The sequence below is a fragment of the Cariama cristata genome, unplaced genomic scaffold, assembly GCF_000690535.1.
Source record: "Cariama cristata isolate BGI_N322 unplaced genomic scaffold, ASM69053v1 scaffold30074, whole genome shotgun sequence".
Lineage (NCBI taxonomy): Eukaryota > Metazoa > Chordata > Aves > Cariamiformes > Cariamidae > Cariama > Cariama cristata.
In genome coordinates this window covers 1-19,247 of record NW_009615180.1, presented here as the reverse complement: position 1 = coordinate 19,247, position 19,247 = coordinate 1, and the positions used below count along the sequence as shown (strand labels likewise).

The 19,247-nt window shown below is 40.5% G+C and overlaps 1 protein-coding gene across 1 annotated transcript; it reads left to right on the top strand.

Annotated features, from left to right (window-relative positions):
- Positions 1-152: 152 nt before the first annotated feature.
- Positions 153-19,007, top strand: LOC104154477 (probable phospholipid-transporting ATPase VD; the record flags this gene model as incomplete). Its single annotated transcript, XM_009699716.1, has 13 exons — positions 153-388; positions 1,056-1,244; positions 3,327-3,942; positions 5,414-5,520; positions 6,442-6,568; positions 9,483-9,667; positions 11,347-11,656; positions 12,290-12,366; positions 12,886-13,011; positions 13,480-13,680; positions 17,027-17,107; positions 17,354-17,458; positions 18,820-19,007. Coding segments are annotated over 13 exons (2,548 nt in total), but the record flags the coding sequence as incomplete, so codon positions are not given.
- Between the last annotated feature and the right edge of the window lie 240 nt (positions 19,008-19,247).

Sequence of the window (19,247 nt, the reverse complement as noted above, 5' to 3'; positions counted from 1 at the left end):
GCTGGCTGGGGTTAAACCACAATAATGGTGGATTATTCTTAACTGAATAGTAAATTCCTTACTTTAAAATTTTGTTTCCTGAACCTCCAGGCAGTGCTTTAGACAAGTTTCTTTTTGCTCATGGAACAATAATTTTGTTTCCCTTTCCATAGCAAAGAGGCTGGAATCCTATCAAGAGATGGCTTCAGAGGATGAGGATTCAGCTGATTGTCAGTGTGACTCTTCGACCCATATTTCAAAATGGCAGGGGCACAACTGCAGAGCTGTGAATGAACCTTTGAACAGAAAGTCTTTCAATCAGTTGTCTGGTAGTTACCCTGCATTAGGAGGGGAAGATGGAGCAGGTGATGTTCCCCACACAGGACATGTTGCTTTCAGCAGCCCCATTGTAAGTAAAAGCGGTTGGTTTTGATGCTAAATTTCTGAAGTAACTCATGAAGGAATGTCTTTTTACCCCCATTTGATCGGAGTGCTTGTTATTTAAGAAATCCTTTCTCATGAAAACGAGAGCCTCCCATGATTCCTTGACTGCATTCGATTTGCAGCCGACATTGCAGATGTTCGTTGGGTCACAAAGGTGTATGCTTTGGTTTTTGCTGCTGTGAATCTGGGATCACTCCAGCTGAAATAACCAGCTTCATCTTAATAACAGTTTGCACTTTTGTTTTAAGAGGTTTCTAGCATTTTCTTTTGTTTTTAATAGGAAATATCTAGGTGATCAATATTTATTGGAGATTACAAGAGGTAAAAACTCTGCTTCTGTACATGAAGGTGTCTAAATAGCATTCTTCAAACTTATTCTCTGTTGAAGTGTCTATAAACTAAGGCTCTACTGTTGACCTGTCTGGGCATGAAGTTTGCCATTTTTGATGGGCTAGCACGAGCCAGTGAAGACACCAGAGCGTTCCTCTGTTTCCTAGTACAACCAACTCAGCATCTGACAGGAGGGAAGTTGTATGAGCTTCTACACTTCATTCATCTGTAACTGATTTAACCTCCAGAGACTGAGATTAAGCTTATATCCTAATGGACAGTTTTGTTCATTTCATCAATAGGAAACGGATGTTGTACCAGACACACAACTGCTGGAGAAGTTCAGTCAAATTTATTCTCATTCCTATCAACAATCAGAAGAAGCTAGCAGCAAGTTATCTTTAGAGACAACGTACATCACTGACTTCTTTCTTGCTCTGGCAATCTGTAATACTGTTGTAGTTTCAGTCCCCAGTCAACTGCGTCAGAAGGTAAGGAGGCAAGCAGGCCTTATTTTTTGCTATTTGACCATATTTATAAGTAAATGAGCTCCCTTTGGTTTGATTACAAAAGGAAAAAACAATTAACTGACATTTAAAAACTGATCCGTTTCTCCTCTGTTGGTTTGTCCTGTTAGAAAGAAGCGAATTACGATGAACCCACAGGGTGCAATGAGTTAATGTGAAATATAATGCTGGTAATGTTTTTCCAATGCAGAAAAACTTGGCTTTGATATTTTTGCTTCTGGGTATAGACTATTCATAATTTTTACAAGACAAATTTTGAGATTAAATTGCAATCGTGATTTATTCTATATTCTAGTTACATTTTTCCAGATATGTGCATAGCTTCCTTTAAGAGTACCCGAATGCTTAGGTTACCTTTACAAATAGATTATTGTTGACTGAAAGATAAGAATAATCTCAGAAGGCTCCCAGAATATTGAAACTGAGAATGCTCTCACCTGTTCCCTGACAATTCAAATGAAGTTTCAGCAAAAGTCTGAAAGATCGGGTTTCATATGTATAATAACCTGAAGAAAAAATGCTTTGCAATATGACATAAAGTGGTCACACCTTGAATGTACAGTGTATTTGCTAGGCTGTCCTGGTTTAATGGTCTGGAGTGTGTTTAAGTCTTCTTGAGACACTTGTCTTCAGAGCATACAACCAAACATTTCTTTAAAGATTCTACTGTCTTGTTCAAATCTTTTTTTTTTCCAGGGTGGGATTTTCATAACCCCATCTTTTACCAATTTTGACTGTATTGCAGGTTAATTCCCAAGTTCAGCTTTGATTTCTTTCCTCTCCTGCCCTGATGATTTCCATTTGTTGACTTTGTCTTTTGAAAGAAATGTTTGTGACATGCAGGACTAGATTTTGGTGTCCTTCTAGGCAGTGAACCTACAAGCATGGCTGGAGACATGCCCAAAAGGTATCCTGTGAAGTATTAAGTACCTCCTATGTATAAATAAGCCTGGTATTTTAGTATACTTCCAGGCATTCCCAGAGAGCGTAGTAGGCAGCCTACAGGTCCATGTGTGGATGGGGCAGCTGTGTTCATAGTTGCTAACCAGCCATTCCTTGAAGGTGATATAGAAAAATATATTGGCAAGATTCTAGTTTTTTTGAGAAGAAGATTTTGGGATGACTTGGTAGCTGAGGAGGAGATCTCCAGGTCACTAGTAGGTAGGTTGGGAGGGGCAATGTGCTATGAGGTTCCTGAGTTCACAATTAGGGAATGACATGAAAGAGCTCAAGGCAATGGAATGTTTCAGTGCTGCGTTAGGAGAGGCGATGAATGTTCCTAGTCTTTATTTCCCTGATGCTGAGACACATTACAACTTGCGTGCAATTGCGGTAGAACTGAAGCCGGAGTCTGTCCTTACTTTATACTTTTCAGTGGGGAGAACATGCTTCCTGGTGATAACTCATTCTTAACTCTTCACCAGTCGTGAGAAATGAATGTCAGCATTGCATGCCTTGTTCCTTGTTTGTAAGCTATTAGTTGCCCATCTATTCTGAGTAACAGTAAGCTCGTTATTTTGTAACATTGATGAGAGGGGAACTATCTTTTGTTTTAAATTCAGACATTAAAAAAGTATTGATAAGATACTGTATTTTTAACGGTACTTGTAACTAGTTACTATGAGGGGTATGGAGTTTGTTTATTCTTCACAAGTATCTTGCTAATTCAGAACAAGAATTTAAGTGTTTAGGTCCATTTGTCACAACTTTTAAAAGTTATAATGTCATGCTGTTTCATTACTGAAACAGTTCTAAAGAGAAGTATTACATGGAGCCATGAATCAAACTTGGAATGCATACAGTTTTCAGATCTGAAGCATTTTTACAATTCTTTTGGTTTGAATAATGAAGCTCTTACAGAAGCTGTTTAGTGTACTCCTATGGTTATATGTTTAATTGAGCTGGCCATCTTTAATACAAGCAAAGTCATGCTAAATTTTAAAATACTACATTAAAAAATATACATAGTTTGTAAGCTGTCCTTCTTTAATGTAATAAGATATGAAGAATTTAACATAAATGCTTTCTCTAACTGTCCTGTTCCAGATGAGACTCTCTTCGCTGGGTAGGATGCCTATTAAATCACTTGAGGAAATCAGGCAGATGTTCCAGAGGTTGTCAGTCCGGAGACTAAGTTCCTCCCCACTTGCAAGTATGAAAGAGTCATCATCTGAAAGCCCCAATAGTTTTGTGAGCAAACTGTCCATTTTCAGAATGAAACTGGCTTCACCAGCTGTGGATGGAGCTGCTCGAAGGGCTGCTGAGCCTCACAATACTGACAGCCCAGAAAATTCCCAAGTGCCTCAAGAACTAGATATGGTGGATGTAGCTGCTGGCAGCGAACACAACAGTGCTGCGTCATCTATTGAATTGTCTCCCTTACCTAAACTATGTTACGAAGCTGAGAGTCCGGATGAAGCTGCCTTGGTTCATGCTGCTAGGGCTTACAAATGTGTTTTACAGTCTAGGACTCCAGATCAAGTAACTGTGGACTTCATAGGTCTGGGATCTTTAACGTTTCAGCTTTTGCATATCCTGCCTTTTGATTCAGTGCGGAAAAGGATGTCAGTGGTGGTTCGGCATCCAGTCTCCAACAAAGTGGTGGTGTACACAAAAGGTGCAGACTCAGTCATGATGGATTTGTTGAGAACTACATCTGAAGGTATCTGTAGAACTTCTAATTCTTTGCTCACCCTTGTCATTCTTCAGTACGGTTGAACAGATGGCCTGATTCATGAGAAAAGACAAGTAACCAAGCAGAACTGTTATTATCTGTGAATAGTTCCTTACAGGGAACCCAGAAGAGTAGTGTTGCTTGTCACCTAGATCTGGCTGTGCTGTGTGTTGGTGTGGAAACTGAGAAGAGAGAAGCAGCTGTTATTCAAAGGATTTAGTGGTGTTTAAGCAGACCCTTTGGAGTCAAATGCAGTATTTCCAGTTATAAGATAAGGTCGTCTGCTTGAGTAGTTGGCTTCTGCTACACAGTGAGAGGTGCTTATTAGAATGAGATACTTTCTAGCCTTTACCTATGTTAGTGTTTCTGAGCTGTTGGAGAGAGGTATCGACAGCAGATGTCACCTATCAGTGCTTCTGAGATTTTTTTCCCTTGACTACTGAGTATTTCTGTGTTTCTAGGTGTAACAATAATATCTGTAAAGTTGTGTGGTGCCTCCTGCTGGGCCCTGTTGTTTGGAGGTAAATGTTTTTTTGAATCTGCCCCAGGAGGGATGCACCACAATGTTTAAGCACTAACTGATTTATTCATACACTGTAGTGAACGATCGTTGATCTTTAACTGAAGGCAGCAAAGGAAAGTGTTATCTGTGTATGCTAGAAATAAATACCTAAATATATTTAAGTTCAGAAGATGTTCCAAGGGGGGGCGGTTAATAGTTTGTAAGGTAATACAAAGGAATTATTTTTAAAGGTTTGCTTTCTGCAAAAGGGGGTTTGGTTTGTATGTCCATGGCTAGGTGATCTCAGTGAGGAACAGGGATATTTCCAGTTCTAAAAGTGGATTTTAACTCACCCAGCATTAGCTATGTAAAGTCTAGACAGAAAGCCTCTGTAGGCCATGGGGCAGAAACAGAACTTCCAAAATCTGTCATCTTACTAGAGGGGGTAATTTCATGTCTGGAGGTGCCTCTCCTTACTTTGATTCTCAAGGTGAACTTGGAACCTAACTTCTACATGTCCAAAGTTAGGCAAGTTGAATGCCTGTCTGAGTAGTCCACACCTTAACAGTTATTTTTAAAGAACCTTTTCTGCGACTGCCTTTTAACCTCCTTCCTACTAGACCAGTGACAGTAAAGCTGCTTGGGTGTCTGTGATCCAGTTTATTTTAGAAAATAATCTTATTTTAGAAAAACATTTTGATAATACTAGTGGCATCCAAAGATGTATCAGTACCAGATGGGTTCCCCCTCACTGCTTGTGCAGACTAGTGCACTGAATGTTCATTATAGATACAGCCACAGTACGTTGTGCAAACATGAAGATACATTCATAGTTAAAATAAAACCTGTTAACATTTTGGTATTTTTAAAACGTATTTAGACCTTCAAAATTTTCCACTAAATTTAGCCTAAGAATGCATATTGAATTTGCTTGTTTTGCTTTTTGTGTGATAATAGGTACTAATAATTCAGAAATGGAACCAAATAAGATTAAAGAGAGAACTCAGAAGCATTTGGATGACTATGCCAGAAGAGGACTGCGCACTCTGTGTATTGCTAAGAAGGTATTCCTGTTAATATATATTTTTAAGAATGTTTACAGTCTGTGACCAACCTGAGTGGTAGCACCAATGGAGCAGATATCATGGCTTCTAAACAGATGCTTCCATTGCCACGTTTTGTTTATCCTTTTGTTCTTTCAGGAGGAATTTGTAAGTTGACTCAAATCATTTCCTGTCTTCCATTAGATTGCCATAGTTGTTGTCAGTTTAAGATGCCAAGCAGCTTAATAGCCTAATTCTAAAATAGGGGTTGTCAGATAGCCTGATTTTTTTCGAGAGTCCTGAGCAGGTCTCCTTGTGTGAAACTTACCCTGGTTGGAATTTCAGACACAGAAAACAAATAAAGTCAGACCTGTTTTATTGAGTTTCACAAACAGTTTACAGTATTACAAGCTCTGGATGCAAAACTTAAGTGATGTTTTGAGACTCCATTTTAAATTCAAAGCTGCTCAGAAGTAAAATTCCATAGGGATTGAAACAGGCAACCTGATGCTTTACAAAGCCTTATGTAAAGCCTTATGTAAAGTGAAAGTCCAGGCTGTGTAGCTGTACAGTCATCAGGCTGTGCACGGCTTGTGCAGTGATTCTGTGACTGTGTCAATGCTGCAATTAAAGAGCAGTATGGAGAGCATACTATGTGCATTGGCTTGCCTACCTTCTGTCAGAATGGAAATCTGTCAGGCAGCTCCAGGAACCTGCAGGATGCTGGTGAGTAACGTGCCTTATGAAGCCTTGCAAAGTAATGTAACACTTTGAATGTCGTACTCAATCCATGGACACGTTAGGGCACGTAAGTAATGCACTACCAGGGGCTATGCTTCTAGGTTCAGTATGTGGACCGCAGAAGTAACTGTGAGGACACTTCTGAGGCACCTTTGAAAACACAATATATATAAATGCCCTATGTTTTCTCTCCCTCTGTAGGTGATGAGTGATGCAGAATATGCAGAGTGGTTAAACCATCATTTTTTAGCGGAAGCTAGTATTGACAATAGGGAGGAGCTGCTGCTTGAATCTGCCGTCAGGCTTGAGACTGAACTAACTTTGCTTGGTAGGTAGAAAATGCTGTAACTCCCAGGAAACTGCTTATGATGTTCATAATTGGAATTTACCTGCAGAGAGCTGTGCTAACCTCGATTTGTGTAACGCATAGCTTTCTACAGACCTAGAATTTATTGTCACTCCTGAATTTTCATAAATCATGCTGGCAAGTTTGTACTAGTTGTAAAACACACTGAAGACAGATAGTACTCTTCTGTTGTTTGTAAAGGATAAAGTTTTACGGATCTTTTTTTTTGGTGGGGGGGGAAGCTTTTTTGTGCTCACTAGAGTTTTTAAGTGTCATCATAATAAGCATGTGAAATGATAATAACAAACCACAGGCCTGCCTGGTCAAACATTCACAGGGATCCCACTTCTGGGCATGTTTTCCATTGCTGTTGCATTTGTGGCACAGCAGATATGCTTGTGCTGTGTCCTCCTGTAATAACATGGAGACAAGAAGTCAGGCATGCTTCTGCAGGTCTGATGGTCACTCGACTGTGCAGAAATGGGGAGGCCAAAACAAAATGAGAAACACTTGGTGTAGGTGTGTAAAAGGTAAACTGCAGGCAGTCTGGGATAATAGCTCTAGAGGACTGCCCAGCAAGTAACATTTGGAAAACAAAGTGCAAAGGTCTGACTGTGGTGGTGAAGGCAGCTCATGCTGGAAGCTGAAAAGAGACAGATCCTATTGTGTGGAAAGGTGTTACTTCCCTCATTTTATGCCACATCTGCTCAGGGCAAATGTCATAAACCTTGATACTAAAAGGAACTCTGGGATTACTGGCTTCAGCTTCTAGAGAGAAGCCAGAGCAGTGCTGCTAGCTGCTGTAGTTTTAAGGGATGATGTGCTATACCCTTTTGCACTAGAGTCAGCAGAGGGAGGTCTAGTTGCTGTGGAGACCTGCTGTCCTGCAAGCCAAGGCATTTTTTTGTCTCCTGTCTCTGGTGGGACAGTAAGCAATATGGGTTGGCCCTAACATTAATTGGGAATGACAATAAGAAGGGTAAATGGCTTCATACTGCCAAGGTGCTTGCTTTCAGTACCTCTGCTACCTTAGTTACCCCTGCCTGGGGCATATGTACATTGTGAACTGCAGGGTAGAAGTACTTACAGCACTGCTCATTCTGCTTCTCTGACACTTCCTTTGCTTTCTTAATAAACATTACCTGGTAGAGCTGCAGCTGTAACTCTGGCTGTCCTCTTAGGACTGAGAAATGAAGACTTTGTCCTCCAAGAACAAGCGAAAATTCAAATCTTGTCAGTATTACCAGGATCATGGAGGACAGCAGTGGTTTGTAGTCCACTGCATAGGCAGGTATGAAATCCATATAGCTATATATATAAAGCCTCAGGCCTTTATTTGAATGGAAGTCTATTTCTGGAAAGAATAGTCCTAATGTGTGGTACTTCACTAAGCAGAGATCTGGATCTTAGCAGTATACATGTTGAAACTGCCTTCTGTTGGATTACAAAGTGATCAGGTACCTCAGAGGGGGGGAGTGTTAAGTGTAAAGAGTGCCCAAGTTGAAACAACATTTTTCTCTCTTCCCTTGGCACCTGGCAGTGCCTCTCAAAGACGCTTGCATGAATTAGATCCCAGCATCTTCCTTCTTGCCTCTTTTGTTGACTTGCATCAAAGTGCAGGCAGAGTGCAGAGCAAGACCTGGAGATTTTCGTCTTCCCATTGACCAAGGGCCATGAGGTCTGTGCACTGTAGAATTACTGAAGAAATTGCTGTAGCGCGAGACCTTTGCCTGACCTTTTGGCTCTTATCCATCCCCATATGACAGTCAATGCTTTATATACAAATTGCTGGCTAGAGTCCCCCACTAGAAACATGCTAGAAGGGAAGACTTTGCTTTGAATTTTTTTATTGTTTGTCTAGCTGCAACTGGCTGAACTTTCTTTCTGAGAAACCCTCTTACCCTGAGAATCCCACAAGCCAAACCATGTCTCCCAGTCATGATTTAGTATCATTTGTGTTGTGAAAAAGCCATGAAAATGTCCTGTACTGTAGTAAAACATGCACACTGCGGCTTTTCAGAGGTGGTTCTGCTTTATGCTGCTGTGTTACCTGATTTTTTGTTACCAGAACAGAAGATTTTGTAAGCTGGTTTTAGGGACACAGGTCTGCCTGCTGTGCACACCAGAGAAGATGATATCGCTGTTAAAGTCTCTGTACTTTTTTGTTTAAAGTCTTTCTATAGTCATTAAGAGATGTGTCTTAGAGCAGGTGTTTATGCCCTGTGGGGCAATATGTCAAGGTTGGCAGTGCAGGCAGCAGGAAGGGCAAAACACAGAGTTCAGTGCTTGGAATTAAGAGGATCTGGGATGGGAGGTACTGCAGCGATGAGTAGTAGAGAAACCTGATGATGAATGGCAGATCTTTGCAGCAGTGTGCAAAAATATGATATAAGAAGAGGGGATTTTTGTGTGGAAAGGATGAGGGCTTGGGACAAGAGATACAGAAAATTCAGCCTGGAGCAGAATTGAGAATAAGGAAGAGAAGTGGGCCTTGAGATAGGAAGGATCAATGTGATACATGAAAGGAGGTCTGGGGTAGTCTGAGGTAGGAAGGAGTGGGAATAATGGAGTATACTTGTCATGAGAAGCCTGGGAGTCTGTTCCCCACAGCCACTATGGGATGAAACAACCATGAGAATGAGAAAAGGTGGCTTAAAGGGGTCTTGTGAAAAGTTGGAGGCCCCTGAGGCTGTAATGAGGGTGTCTGTCAATAATCTCACATGTGATGGGCTCTGGGACAGAAAGATGTGGAAGGGAGGAATTCCCAAGCATGTCCCAGTAGGGCATCTGTTTTGGGATGTGGGTACACACAGAGGACCATCTCATCCTGTCACTCTTGCAGCATTTTGGTTTTGGAAATACAGCAGCACTAATCCTTCTGCTTGTCTAAATTAAGGTGCCACTGGCATTGAAGATCGCCTGCAGGAGGGTGTTCCAGACACAATACAGGCATTACGGAAAGCGGGAATAAAAATATGGATGCTGACAGGTGACAAGAGAGAGACAGCTGTCAACATTGCCTATGCTTGTAAACTGCTGGAACCAGATGACAGAATCTTCACTCTCAAATCACAGAGTAGGGTGAGTGGAAAATTACACTTTTCTTCAAATTATTTTTTTTCCTCTGCTGAAAAATTCAGTCAGGCTATATCACAGGGCAATACAGAAAAATAAAATGTTCTCTGCTTTCCCAACTGACCAAAGAGAGCATGATTTCTTGGAAGAAGAAAATACTGGAAAACTGACAGTTTGCTTCCTTGCGGGTAAAATATGAAATCCTTTATGTATATGTAACATCTGTTTATTAGAGTCCCTAAATGATGAATAATTATTTTAATTGAATAAACTGCTTCATTTCTCTTTGTGGTAGGTTAAAGAGTTGACGTGCTTCACATGTTACTAGAGATTTCAAAGGGCTGTGAGTTACAGCGTATTAGCAGTGTAAGAATTACTGTCATGCAAATTCTATTGAATTAAGTTTTGTGCTGCTTTGTGTAATATATTCCCTGAGCTCTGCTTGTCTTGCATAATGCAGAAAGAATTGTCTCATTAAAGTACATTGCACACTTTTCAAGAAAAATGATCTGCCAACAACTTAATCAGATAAAAAGCCACCTTCTCCCTACTGCCCAGTAATTAAGTCATGTGATAAAGAGTGATTAAGAATGCTGCTGGTTTGGGTGGCAAGTTTAATCCTACTTGATCAATGTGTCTTCTTGTGGATGCTTATCACCAGCTGTTTTTAAAATCTTGATTTTTATCAATTTTGATAATTGGTAAAGCCAGTGTATGAAATGTCTCTCCTCAGAGCAGAGACATGAAGTCTGAGACTTCTCTAAAGGACTGGAGGATTTTTCTAAGACCTTTCGTTTTTCTATTTTTCTCTGTTTATATGTTACATTAGAAATTCGATTTGTATCTGCCAGAAAAGATTCTGGGGGAAGTGGTAACTGTGGAGAAAATAAAATGAAAAAGAAAGGATTTTTTTAGTCCAGTTGTGTTTGAGGGAAGCTTGGGGTTTGATTTGCACTAACACTTTTTTCTTCCTTTTTTCCTACTGGAGAACGAGTGTCTGTCTTAACAGTGAAAACTGAGCCCCTTTTGCAGAGGTGCTCATCCTCCCTCTAATTGGGCTTTGAATTAAACAATAGACAGGATTTGATACTGTTGCATCTCAAAGTAAAATAATGAGAAGATTTAAGAATATGTATTTTCTTCTATATATAGCACGCGTATTACCTACATTGATATCAAAAATCTTTTGGGCATCTTACATTGATTCTGACAAGGTAAAAAATTCCACAAGGCCAGTTCTTTAGTAATTAATTGCAGCTCACCTATAATGTGATTTGAAATTCACTTTTGGCTTTGCATGCCAGGCAAAAGAAGTGTAGAGAGCAAAAGTCTTCTATCAAAGCTATTTCTATCTGTATTTCTATTACAGAATCCGTAATGGTTGTTTTTTGTGTTAGTCTATGAACATTTTCTGATTTGCCTCATTTTTTTCCCTTCTCCTAGTACAGTACCCAAGCCAATCTACGTAAGCCAAGTTAAATCACAGGCCCTTTTATTAACAACAGACTGCATCCTTTGTGCTTCTAAAGGGTTATTCAGCCTCATGTCTGAGCCTTCCTGGAATCAAGTGAAGTACTGCACAAGGGCAGCATTTGACCTTTTCTCCATATGTATTTTATAAATTGAAAAGGGAGCCAGAACACAAACAGTATTTAATAAGTTGCCTTTCTCTTGCCTTTAATTAGGATGCCTGTGCCTTGGTGATGAGCAAAATTTTAGAAGGCATCCAGAAGAATACTTCTGCCAAAAATTCCCTCAGTCAGAAACTTGGGAGTGTCTCTGCAAGTTCCTCCACCCAAGCTCCAGGGTTCAGTGCAGGCCTGGTTATTGATGGAAGGACTTTAGAGCATGTCCTTCATGACAGCCTACAGGATATTTTCTTGGAACTCACGGAAAGATGTCGGGCTGTAGTCTGCTGCCGAGCCACACCACTGCAGAAGAGTGTCCTGGTCAGACTGGTGCGAAATAAGCTGAAGGCAATGACATTAGCTGTCGGTGAGTCCTGTGATTATCTTCTTTTCTCTAAAAAGAAGTAGAAGCCAGTTTCTTCTCTCCTATATTTTTGTTAGTGTCTGCTACTTTACAAGGAAGATAGTCCTTTGAATTGTAGTTGTCTCTGGCATAAGATGATGCTAGTCTTCTGAACTAGCAAATTTAGTCCATAAACTTCCTCATGGTAATCTAAAGCAACAAGAACAGTAGCAGTCCTGTACAGTGTCGTGTAACGGATCCAAAGGAGCAAGTAAGGGGGTTTTCCTTGTTATTCTCCATCTCGACCCCGCAAAATAGGGAGGGAGAGGGAAGATGACTAGCTGTGATTTAAACCACCCATATTTTCTGTTCCAGCATACCAACTAAATTCTGACGAAAGGAACAGCTAATACCCATTTGGAGAATAGAGCTCAGTTCAGTCAGGCCTTCAGCTTACTAATCCTGCTTTCTGTAGGGTTTTCCATGGGCTGCACAGTTGGCCATAAAAATGTTTTTCTCTGAAGTCTCTGGTGTTCTTGTATATTTATCTTTTCCTGCCTCCTTCATGGCAACGTGATAGCGAACAAAGCTGCCTCCAAGTTGCATTCCAAATAAGAGAGGTTAGTTTTGATTTTTCCTCTTTCCTTTTCTCTGTAGGTGATGGTGCCAATGATGTCAGTATGATCCAGGTGGCTGACACTGGTGTGGGAATATCGGGCCAAGAGGGCATGCAGGTAGTGTATACAAAGAGAGCTGCAAATGACATCAGATTCCATTTTAAATCAGTTCAGAGTTTACCCTGGAGCCCTAGTGGCTCCACAGTCCATTACTGTACACGGGCAAGAGTTTGCAGCCTGAGCTCACACCCAGGCCTCAGGAGCACTCAGAACCTGAATGCTACAGGGGTTCAAACTCCAAACAGCAGAGCTTACTGCCTGTCACCGAACTCCCTATTACTCATGTCCTGCCAGGAAAGAAGCAGCCTAAGCGTCAGTGATTTCTGTGCAGTTGTGTGGTAATAATAAAGACAGCCATGTTCCTGCCTATGTTGTGTTGGGCTGAGCTGTATGTGTTAGTGTAAAATGTTGTATGGAGGGGCTCAGATCTGAGTGAGGGTAAGACCATAAGCCCTATGTATAAAAAAAATCAAAATAAGAATCTCCAGCAGTAGGTAAGTTGCTCACGTGGCAGTATCTGAAGCTTATCTCTAACAGTTTGGATATAACATATTCCCTCCTTCGTGTCCATTGCAGGCTGTTATGGCAAGTGACTTCGCAATCTCTCAGTTTAGACACCTCAGGAAGCTGCTGCTTGTCCACGGTCATTGGTGTTACACCAGACTTACCAACATGGTGCTTTACTACTTCTACAAGAACGTGGTATGTAGGTGTCCCATCCCAGGGAAATCACACTTTGTGTGTTTGAGAGCACTGAAGGGTTTAGTGGGGCTTTATATTTTTTAGTTTCTATTGTGAATGGGTTCAAAAAGACACAAAAAGCATATGTCAAACGATTCAGTTTCCCATTTATGTCTGCAGAGACTCTTATTCCTTGGATTGAATTTCCCACTCAAAGCCATTGTCTGATTTGATTAACCAGCGGGTAATGGACATTACTAATGTGGTGGCAGAATGACTATTTAAACAAGTTGTGTCCAATTTTGAAATGTCAAGTTGTGTACTAGTCAAATATAATTTCGAAGTGTGGGATTGGCATGAACTCCACAGCCTTTATATTAATTTTCCACAGATTACTGTAACCAGACCTAAGATCTGCCTGTTTTCCTCCTGACTTTTAAAACACTTGTTTATGGGTAACACTTTATTATGTCATCTTTGACTTTTCAGGCCTACGTGAACCTCCTGTTCTGGTACCAGTTCTTCTGTGGGTTTTCAGGCACATCAATGACTGACTACTGGATCTTGATTCTTTTCAATCTCCTATTTACATCAGTGCCACCCATCATTTATGGTGTCTTGGACAAAGATGTGTCTGCGGAGATACTCATGCAGCTCCCACAACTATACATGATGAGCCAGAAGTCTGTGGTAGGTTAAAGAATGCTTGGCTGGAAGCAAATTGAAATAGTCAGCACTTGAACCATTTCTGTCTTTCTTTCCTTCATGGTTCACATCAGGCAAATACGAAGTTTGAAACCACTTTCTCTATTAGAAAGACATCTAGGCCTGTGCAATATGTGCACAAATAAAACCTGTTTTTTCAAAAGCTTTTTGTAGGCTGTTTTCCACCATACACCCAATCTTATCAGACATTTGGATGATAAGAGAAATGAGGTACTTCAGGTGAGGCAGTGTACTAGATCAACATCGATACCAGCATGTTCACTTCATTCACTGCCTCAGCTATTAACATGCATCCTCAAAATGGGTTTATTTTGAGCATCTGGGCTTACTTTTAAATATAAGGGCACTAGGATACTGTTTTTTCACTGTCATATAATGGTCTTAACTGCCAAAGTAATGAGGAATAGATAAGAACCAGATCAGATTCCTTTCAAATAATCCTCAAGAAAGTTCCGTCATTCAGGGTTCTTTTCCCCTTATGGCTATGTTCTGGAATTTGCTGGTGGCACTTTTCTCCCATCTGCAAACACTATACATCATATCTGCTCTGTAAGTAAATTCTGTCCAAACATTTAGCACAGAAAACCACAGGGACCAGGTGGTATTTTCTAAATTAAAATTACATAAATCAGTAAGCTTTTTCCTGATTTCTGCTTTGCTTAGCATGAATTCTAGCATAATTTTAACTTTATAATTTTTTTTTTAATTTAACACTGAGTTAAAATAATATTTTTATTATAACAATTGAAGGCAGTGACATACTGAGTCTGAGACAGAATAGATACTAGTAGCCCAGAGAGTGGAAAGATTGAGCACATGAGTCACCTAAAACTCGTAATTTTCTTTAATCATAGCCTTTCAATAACAGACTGGACATTAGGAAGCATTTCTTTACAGAGAGGGTGGTTGAACACTGGAACAGCCTTCCTAGAGGGTGGGTTGATGCCCCAGGCCTGTCAGTGTTTAAGACGCATTTGGGCAATGCCCCTAATAACATGCTTTAACTTGTTCAGCCCTGAAGTGGTCAGGCAGTCCCTTCCAACTGAAATAGTCTATCCGTGACCCGGCAATGTGCGCTTGCAGCCCAGAAAGCCAACTGTATCCTGGGCTGCATCAAAAGAAGTGTGACCAGTAGGTCGAGTGGGGGGGATTCTCCCCCTCTGCTCTGGTGAGACCCCCCTGCAGTACTGCCTTCAGCTCTGGGGCCTCCAGCCCAAGAAGGACATGGACCTGTTGGAGTGAGTCCAGAGGAAGCCACGAAGATGATCCGAGGGCTGGAGCACCTCTCCTGTGAAGACAGGCTGAGACAGTTGGGGTTGTTCAGCCTAGAGAAGAGAAGGCTCCAGGGAGACCTTAGAGCAGCCTTCCAGTACCTAAAGGGGCCTACAAGAAAGCTGGGGAGGGACTTGTTACAAGGGCAGGCAGTGATAGAGCAAGGGGGCAATGGCTTTAAACTGGAAGAGGGAAGATTTAGATTAGATATCAGGAAGAAATTCTTCACAGTGAGGGTGATGAGGCACTGGAAGAAGTTGCCCAGAGAAGCTGTGGATGCCCCATCCCTGGAAGTGTTCAAGACCAGGTTGGATGGGGCTTTGAGCACCCTGGTCGGGTGGAAGGTGTCACCGTCTATGGCAGGGGAGTTAGAACTGGATGGTCTTTAAGGTTCCTTCCAACCTAAACCATTCTGTGATTCTGTGATTCTGTTCTAGCCTAGCCTATCCTGTTCTAACAAATACTATTAATAAAAAAGAGCTACAACATGTTGTGTGCTAGTGGTGCAGTCTCACCTGTATAACCTGCAGACGTATAGGTCTGGTTTAGAAAGGAAAGATGGATATATAGTGAGGGGAAGATTTGTTTTGTTTGTTTGTGGACTTTCGCATTTCTTTTTACATATCCTTAAATATTTTATGTTGCTTAGTTTATGATGTTTTTGCAAAACAAAGTACTATTTTGGTGCCAATCCAAGCCTCTGTAGACTGGCTGGAGCAGGTCTCTGCTTTGTCAATCACAGAGAATTTTGACCATGTAAATGTTAGAAGGCCTCAGGATTTGGCCCTTTGTTTTGATCTTGAGGACATGTACAGTGATCTGAGCTGAGGTGAAGGTTTTGAGGCAACATAATCTAAATTACTGCATTATGTGGTAGTTTTTCTATTTCCTTTTATTTTTCCCTTAACTTTTGTCAGAGATTTTCTCTTTTGTCCAGGACAGCATTGCCTTATTCTGCAGTTGGAGTTGTTAAGTGGTATATCATTTCCTTTCTTGTATGGAAACACAGCAAAATAATTGCTTTGAATTAAGTGCAGTATAGAAGAAAGAGAAATGCATTAAAAGATGTAGTATCACAATATTGCACCATGACATCACAAGTGCACAGCTCTGTACAAGCTATAAAAATGGACGGTAACTTGAATTGATCTTCAGTAATTTAAAGCACTTCCTTGAGAGGCAAATAAGAAGGTAAGTTTCCCACACCACCTCCAGAGAGCAGTTCAGTTCTTGAAAGGGCTGAATGGCTTTTTGGAGAAACTCATCTCTCTCCAGCAATTGCAGAGGAAGTCCTGGGTGACCAGACTGCACACCTACGTGTCTCAATGTAGTGCCTGAAGGAATGGGATATATCTGAGCCAGGGCACGTGCAGCTATGGTTTCATAAGCGGTTGAGCCATCATAGCAGTTTGCTGCCACTGAGTGAGGAAGGCTCGTTCCTTCTCTTCTCCCTTTTCTACCCGTTCCCTGTTTTCACTCACTTAGTTAAACTACCTTCCTTGTGCCAGCTCGGTTGTCTCATCAGATCCTTCCTGGAGCTGGTTTAACTGACTAAAACAGCAGAAAAGTGAATTGAGTTCTCGCATTCTAGTGAGTTAAGTTAGCTGACAGAGGAGTCCGGTCCACACAGAGGAGTCAGCCAGTGTGAGGCAGAAGCCCATGTACCAAAAAGAAGCAAGGGGACGTAGAAGAAAGTGGGAGTTGGCATTCAGTACTGGTAAGGTGCTAGCGTAATTCAGTGTCCCCTAGCCCTCTCTCTTGGCACTCAGTTAGGTAAAGCTCTGGTAGGCCGCTTCTGGCAGAAACAGCTGTTAAGATCAGAGTTCCTAGATCTGGCTGTTGATTTGAATACTAACAGTTAGTTACGTGTGTGGAGCGAGCTCTTTATTCTTCTTATCATAATACAAAAGATGGCTCTTCATTGGAAACTAACTGAATTACCTCTGCAGATAATCTTTCCCCAAATCCAAATTAATGCTAATTAAGGATGCAGCAATTTATTCAACTTGTTTCAATGCCATTATCTTTTTTTTTACAGGCTTACTTACCTTCAACTTTCTGGATAACCTTGCTGGATGCTTTTTACCAAAGTCTTGTTTGCTTTTTTGTGCCTTACTTTGTAAGTGCTGGATATGAAATATGTTTATACATTTTGGCATACTAAAAACTCAGGCAAATTAGAGAATAAAATGAAGTGTTTGATGTTACTTCCTCATACATAAATGTGTACTAACAGGATCATCACTGGAACTGAGCTGAACTGTGTGCATGCAAATATGTGTGGTATTGAAACTATTCATGATGCTTTGTGTATTAGGACTGTGTGTAAAGAATATATTATGCTGACTGCTGTCTTCCTTTACAGACTTACTATGGCTCAGACATAGACATTTTTTCTTTTGGAAACCCTATAAACACAGCAGCGCTCTTCATAATACTGTTTCACCTTCTCATTGAGTGCAAGTCTGTGGTGAGTACTTTGTTCCCAAAAGAGATTATTCCTAACAGGGTATGTGCATGCAGCTTTCATTAAAATTTAACAGAAGAAAGAGCTTCATATACAAAACAGAATAAGTATAAAAGGGCCAAACCCTAAATATTTTATTTATGTGACCATGTGAACTCTCCTAATGCACCTGTCATTGGAGTCAATAGAATTACTCATATGACTAAAATTAACAAAATTTTGCCTCAGAATTGTTTGTAAATAGTGAAGGGATCCTGTCTTGTTAGGGTACGGTGGTGTTTTTCGGGATGTCAGTTTAGTTTTGTAAATGGTAAAACCAACTAGTGATCTACTGAGCCTTCATTAGCTTGCAAAGCTTGCATCTCAAAGACAACAATGTGAACTGTTGATTTTGAGTGCTTGGAACTGATGATCTGACCTGTGGCCAGGATAAGCATTTCAGAGGTATATTTTAGTGGCAGAACTAGAGAAGCGATGTGCTACAGAAATGCTATTCCAGTTTTTAATTAAGTTTGCACAAGCTAAAGCATCTGCATTAGCTTGGATAAATTTACAGCTCTTACAAGGGTAGTACTTGGCTATTTTGCATAAATTTAAAGAAAGTACAGTAATATTTACAGTAGAAGGACACAGATGAATGAGGTTTATTTTTTCTCTGTTATTTTTTTGAAAAATATTTCTTAGGATTGTTTCATAATGGATGACATTTCAAGTTATGATTCAGTCTTTTCATTGTTCTTTTGGGAACATGGCAGCAGTGATAAAAATGTCTTTGTTGAGAATATATGGGTAGCACAAGTGTATCCACACTCTGAATAGGAAAACATTACTTAAATGGGTTTTATTTGGCATTTTTGAATGTCTGCAAGCTGTCAGGCCAATGACAGTGTTGTTTCCATAGTAACTATGATAGCCATTTAGGTATAAAATTACAGAAAATTCCAATGCAGAACAGTTGATCCGTGTCTCAAGCAAGATATGTAAGGGTGGTGTCATGTGAAGATCTCGCCTCTATTTGCTTGAGAAGGCTTTCTCTGCTGCCAGTAGATAAGGCGGTCATCTAAGGCAAATGGCACAAAAAATGTCTTTCATAAAGGAATCAAAAGATATGCATTTAGTAAAATAAAAAAAATTAAATGGCTGGGTTACCTATGAACTGTAGGAAGAAGGCTCCATTCTTCCTGAACTGTTTTGTATGAAAATAGGAATATTATCTGAACAGATCTATCTTCTGTTACATTAAGCAGCTGTCCTTGGAGGAAGAGTGTGTGTGTGTTCATGCATGCATGTGTGCACACATACAGGTGTTACAGATCTTTCTGTTTACAGCTTAAATCGGATTCCTTTCCTTTTCTGAATTGCAGACTTGGATACATACAGCAATTATAGTTGGCAGCATCCTGTTCTACTTTGTCTTTGCTCTGGCTTTTGGGGCAACCTGCAAAACCCACAACCCACCATCAAATCCTTACTGGATCATGGAAAAGCACATGACAGACCCAGTATTTTACTTAGTTTGCCTCCTGACTACTTGTGTTGCTCTGCTACCCAGGTGCGTTTCTGTTTTATACTTGTAGATTACTGTTGTTAACAAAATTAATTTTCTTTGAGTCAGTGATGCTGTAAATCTTTCTGGCTACAGGTCTTTCTTCCCGCCCTCACCCCCAATATAAGGAAAAGTCAGTAACTCTGCCAGACCAAGCCATGTAAGGACAGCTCTTTAGTGACATGTTCTCAAAATAAATTTCAGTAAATAAAAAATTTCTTTTGTGAATTGTATTATATTAAATTA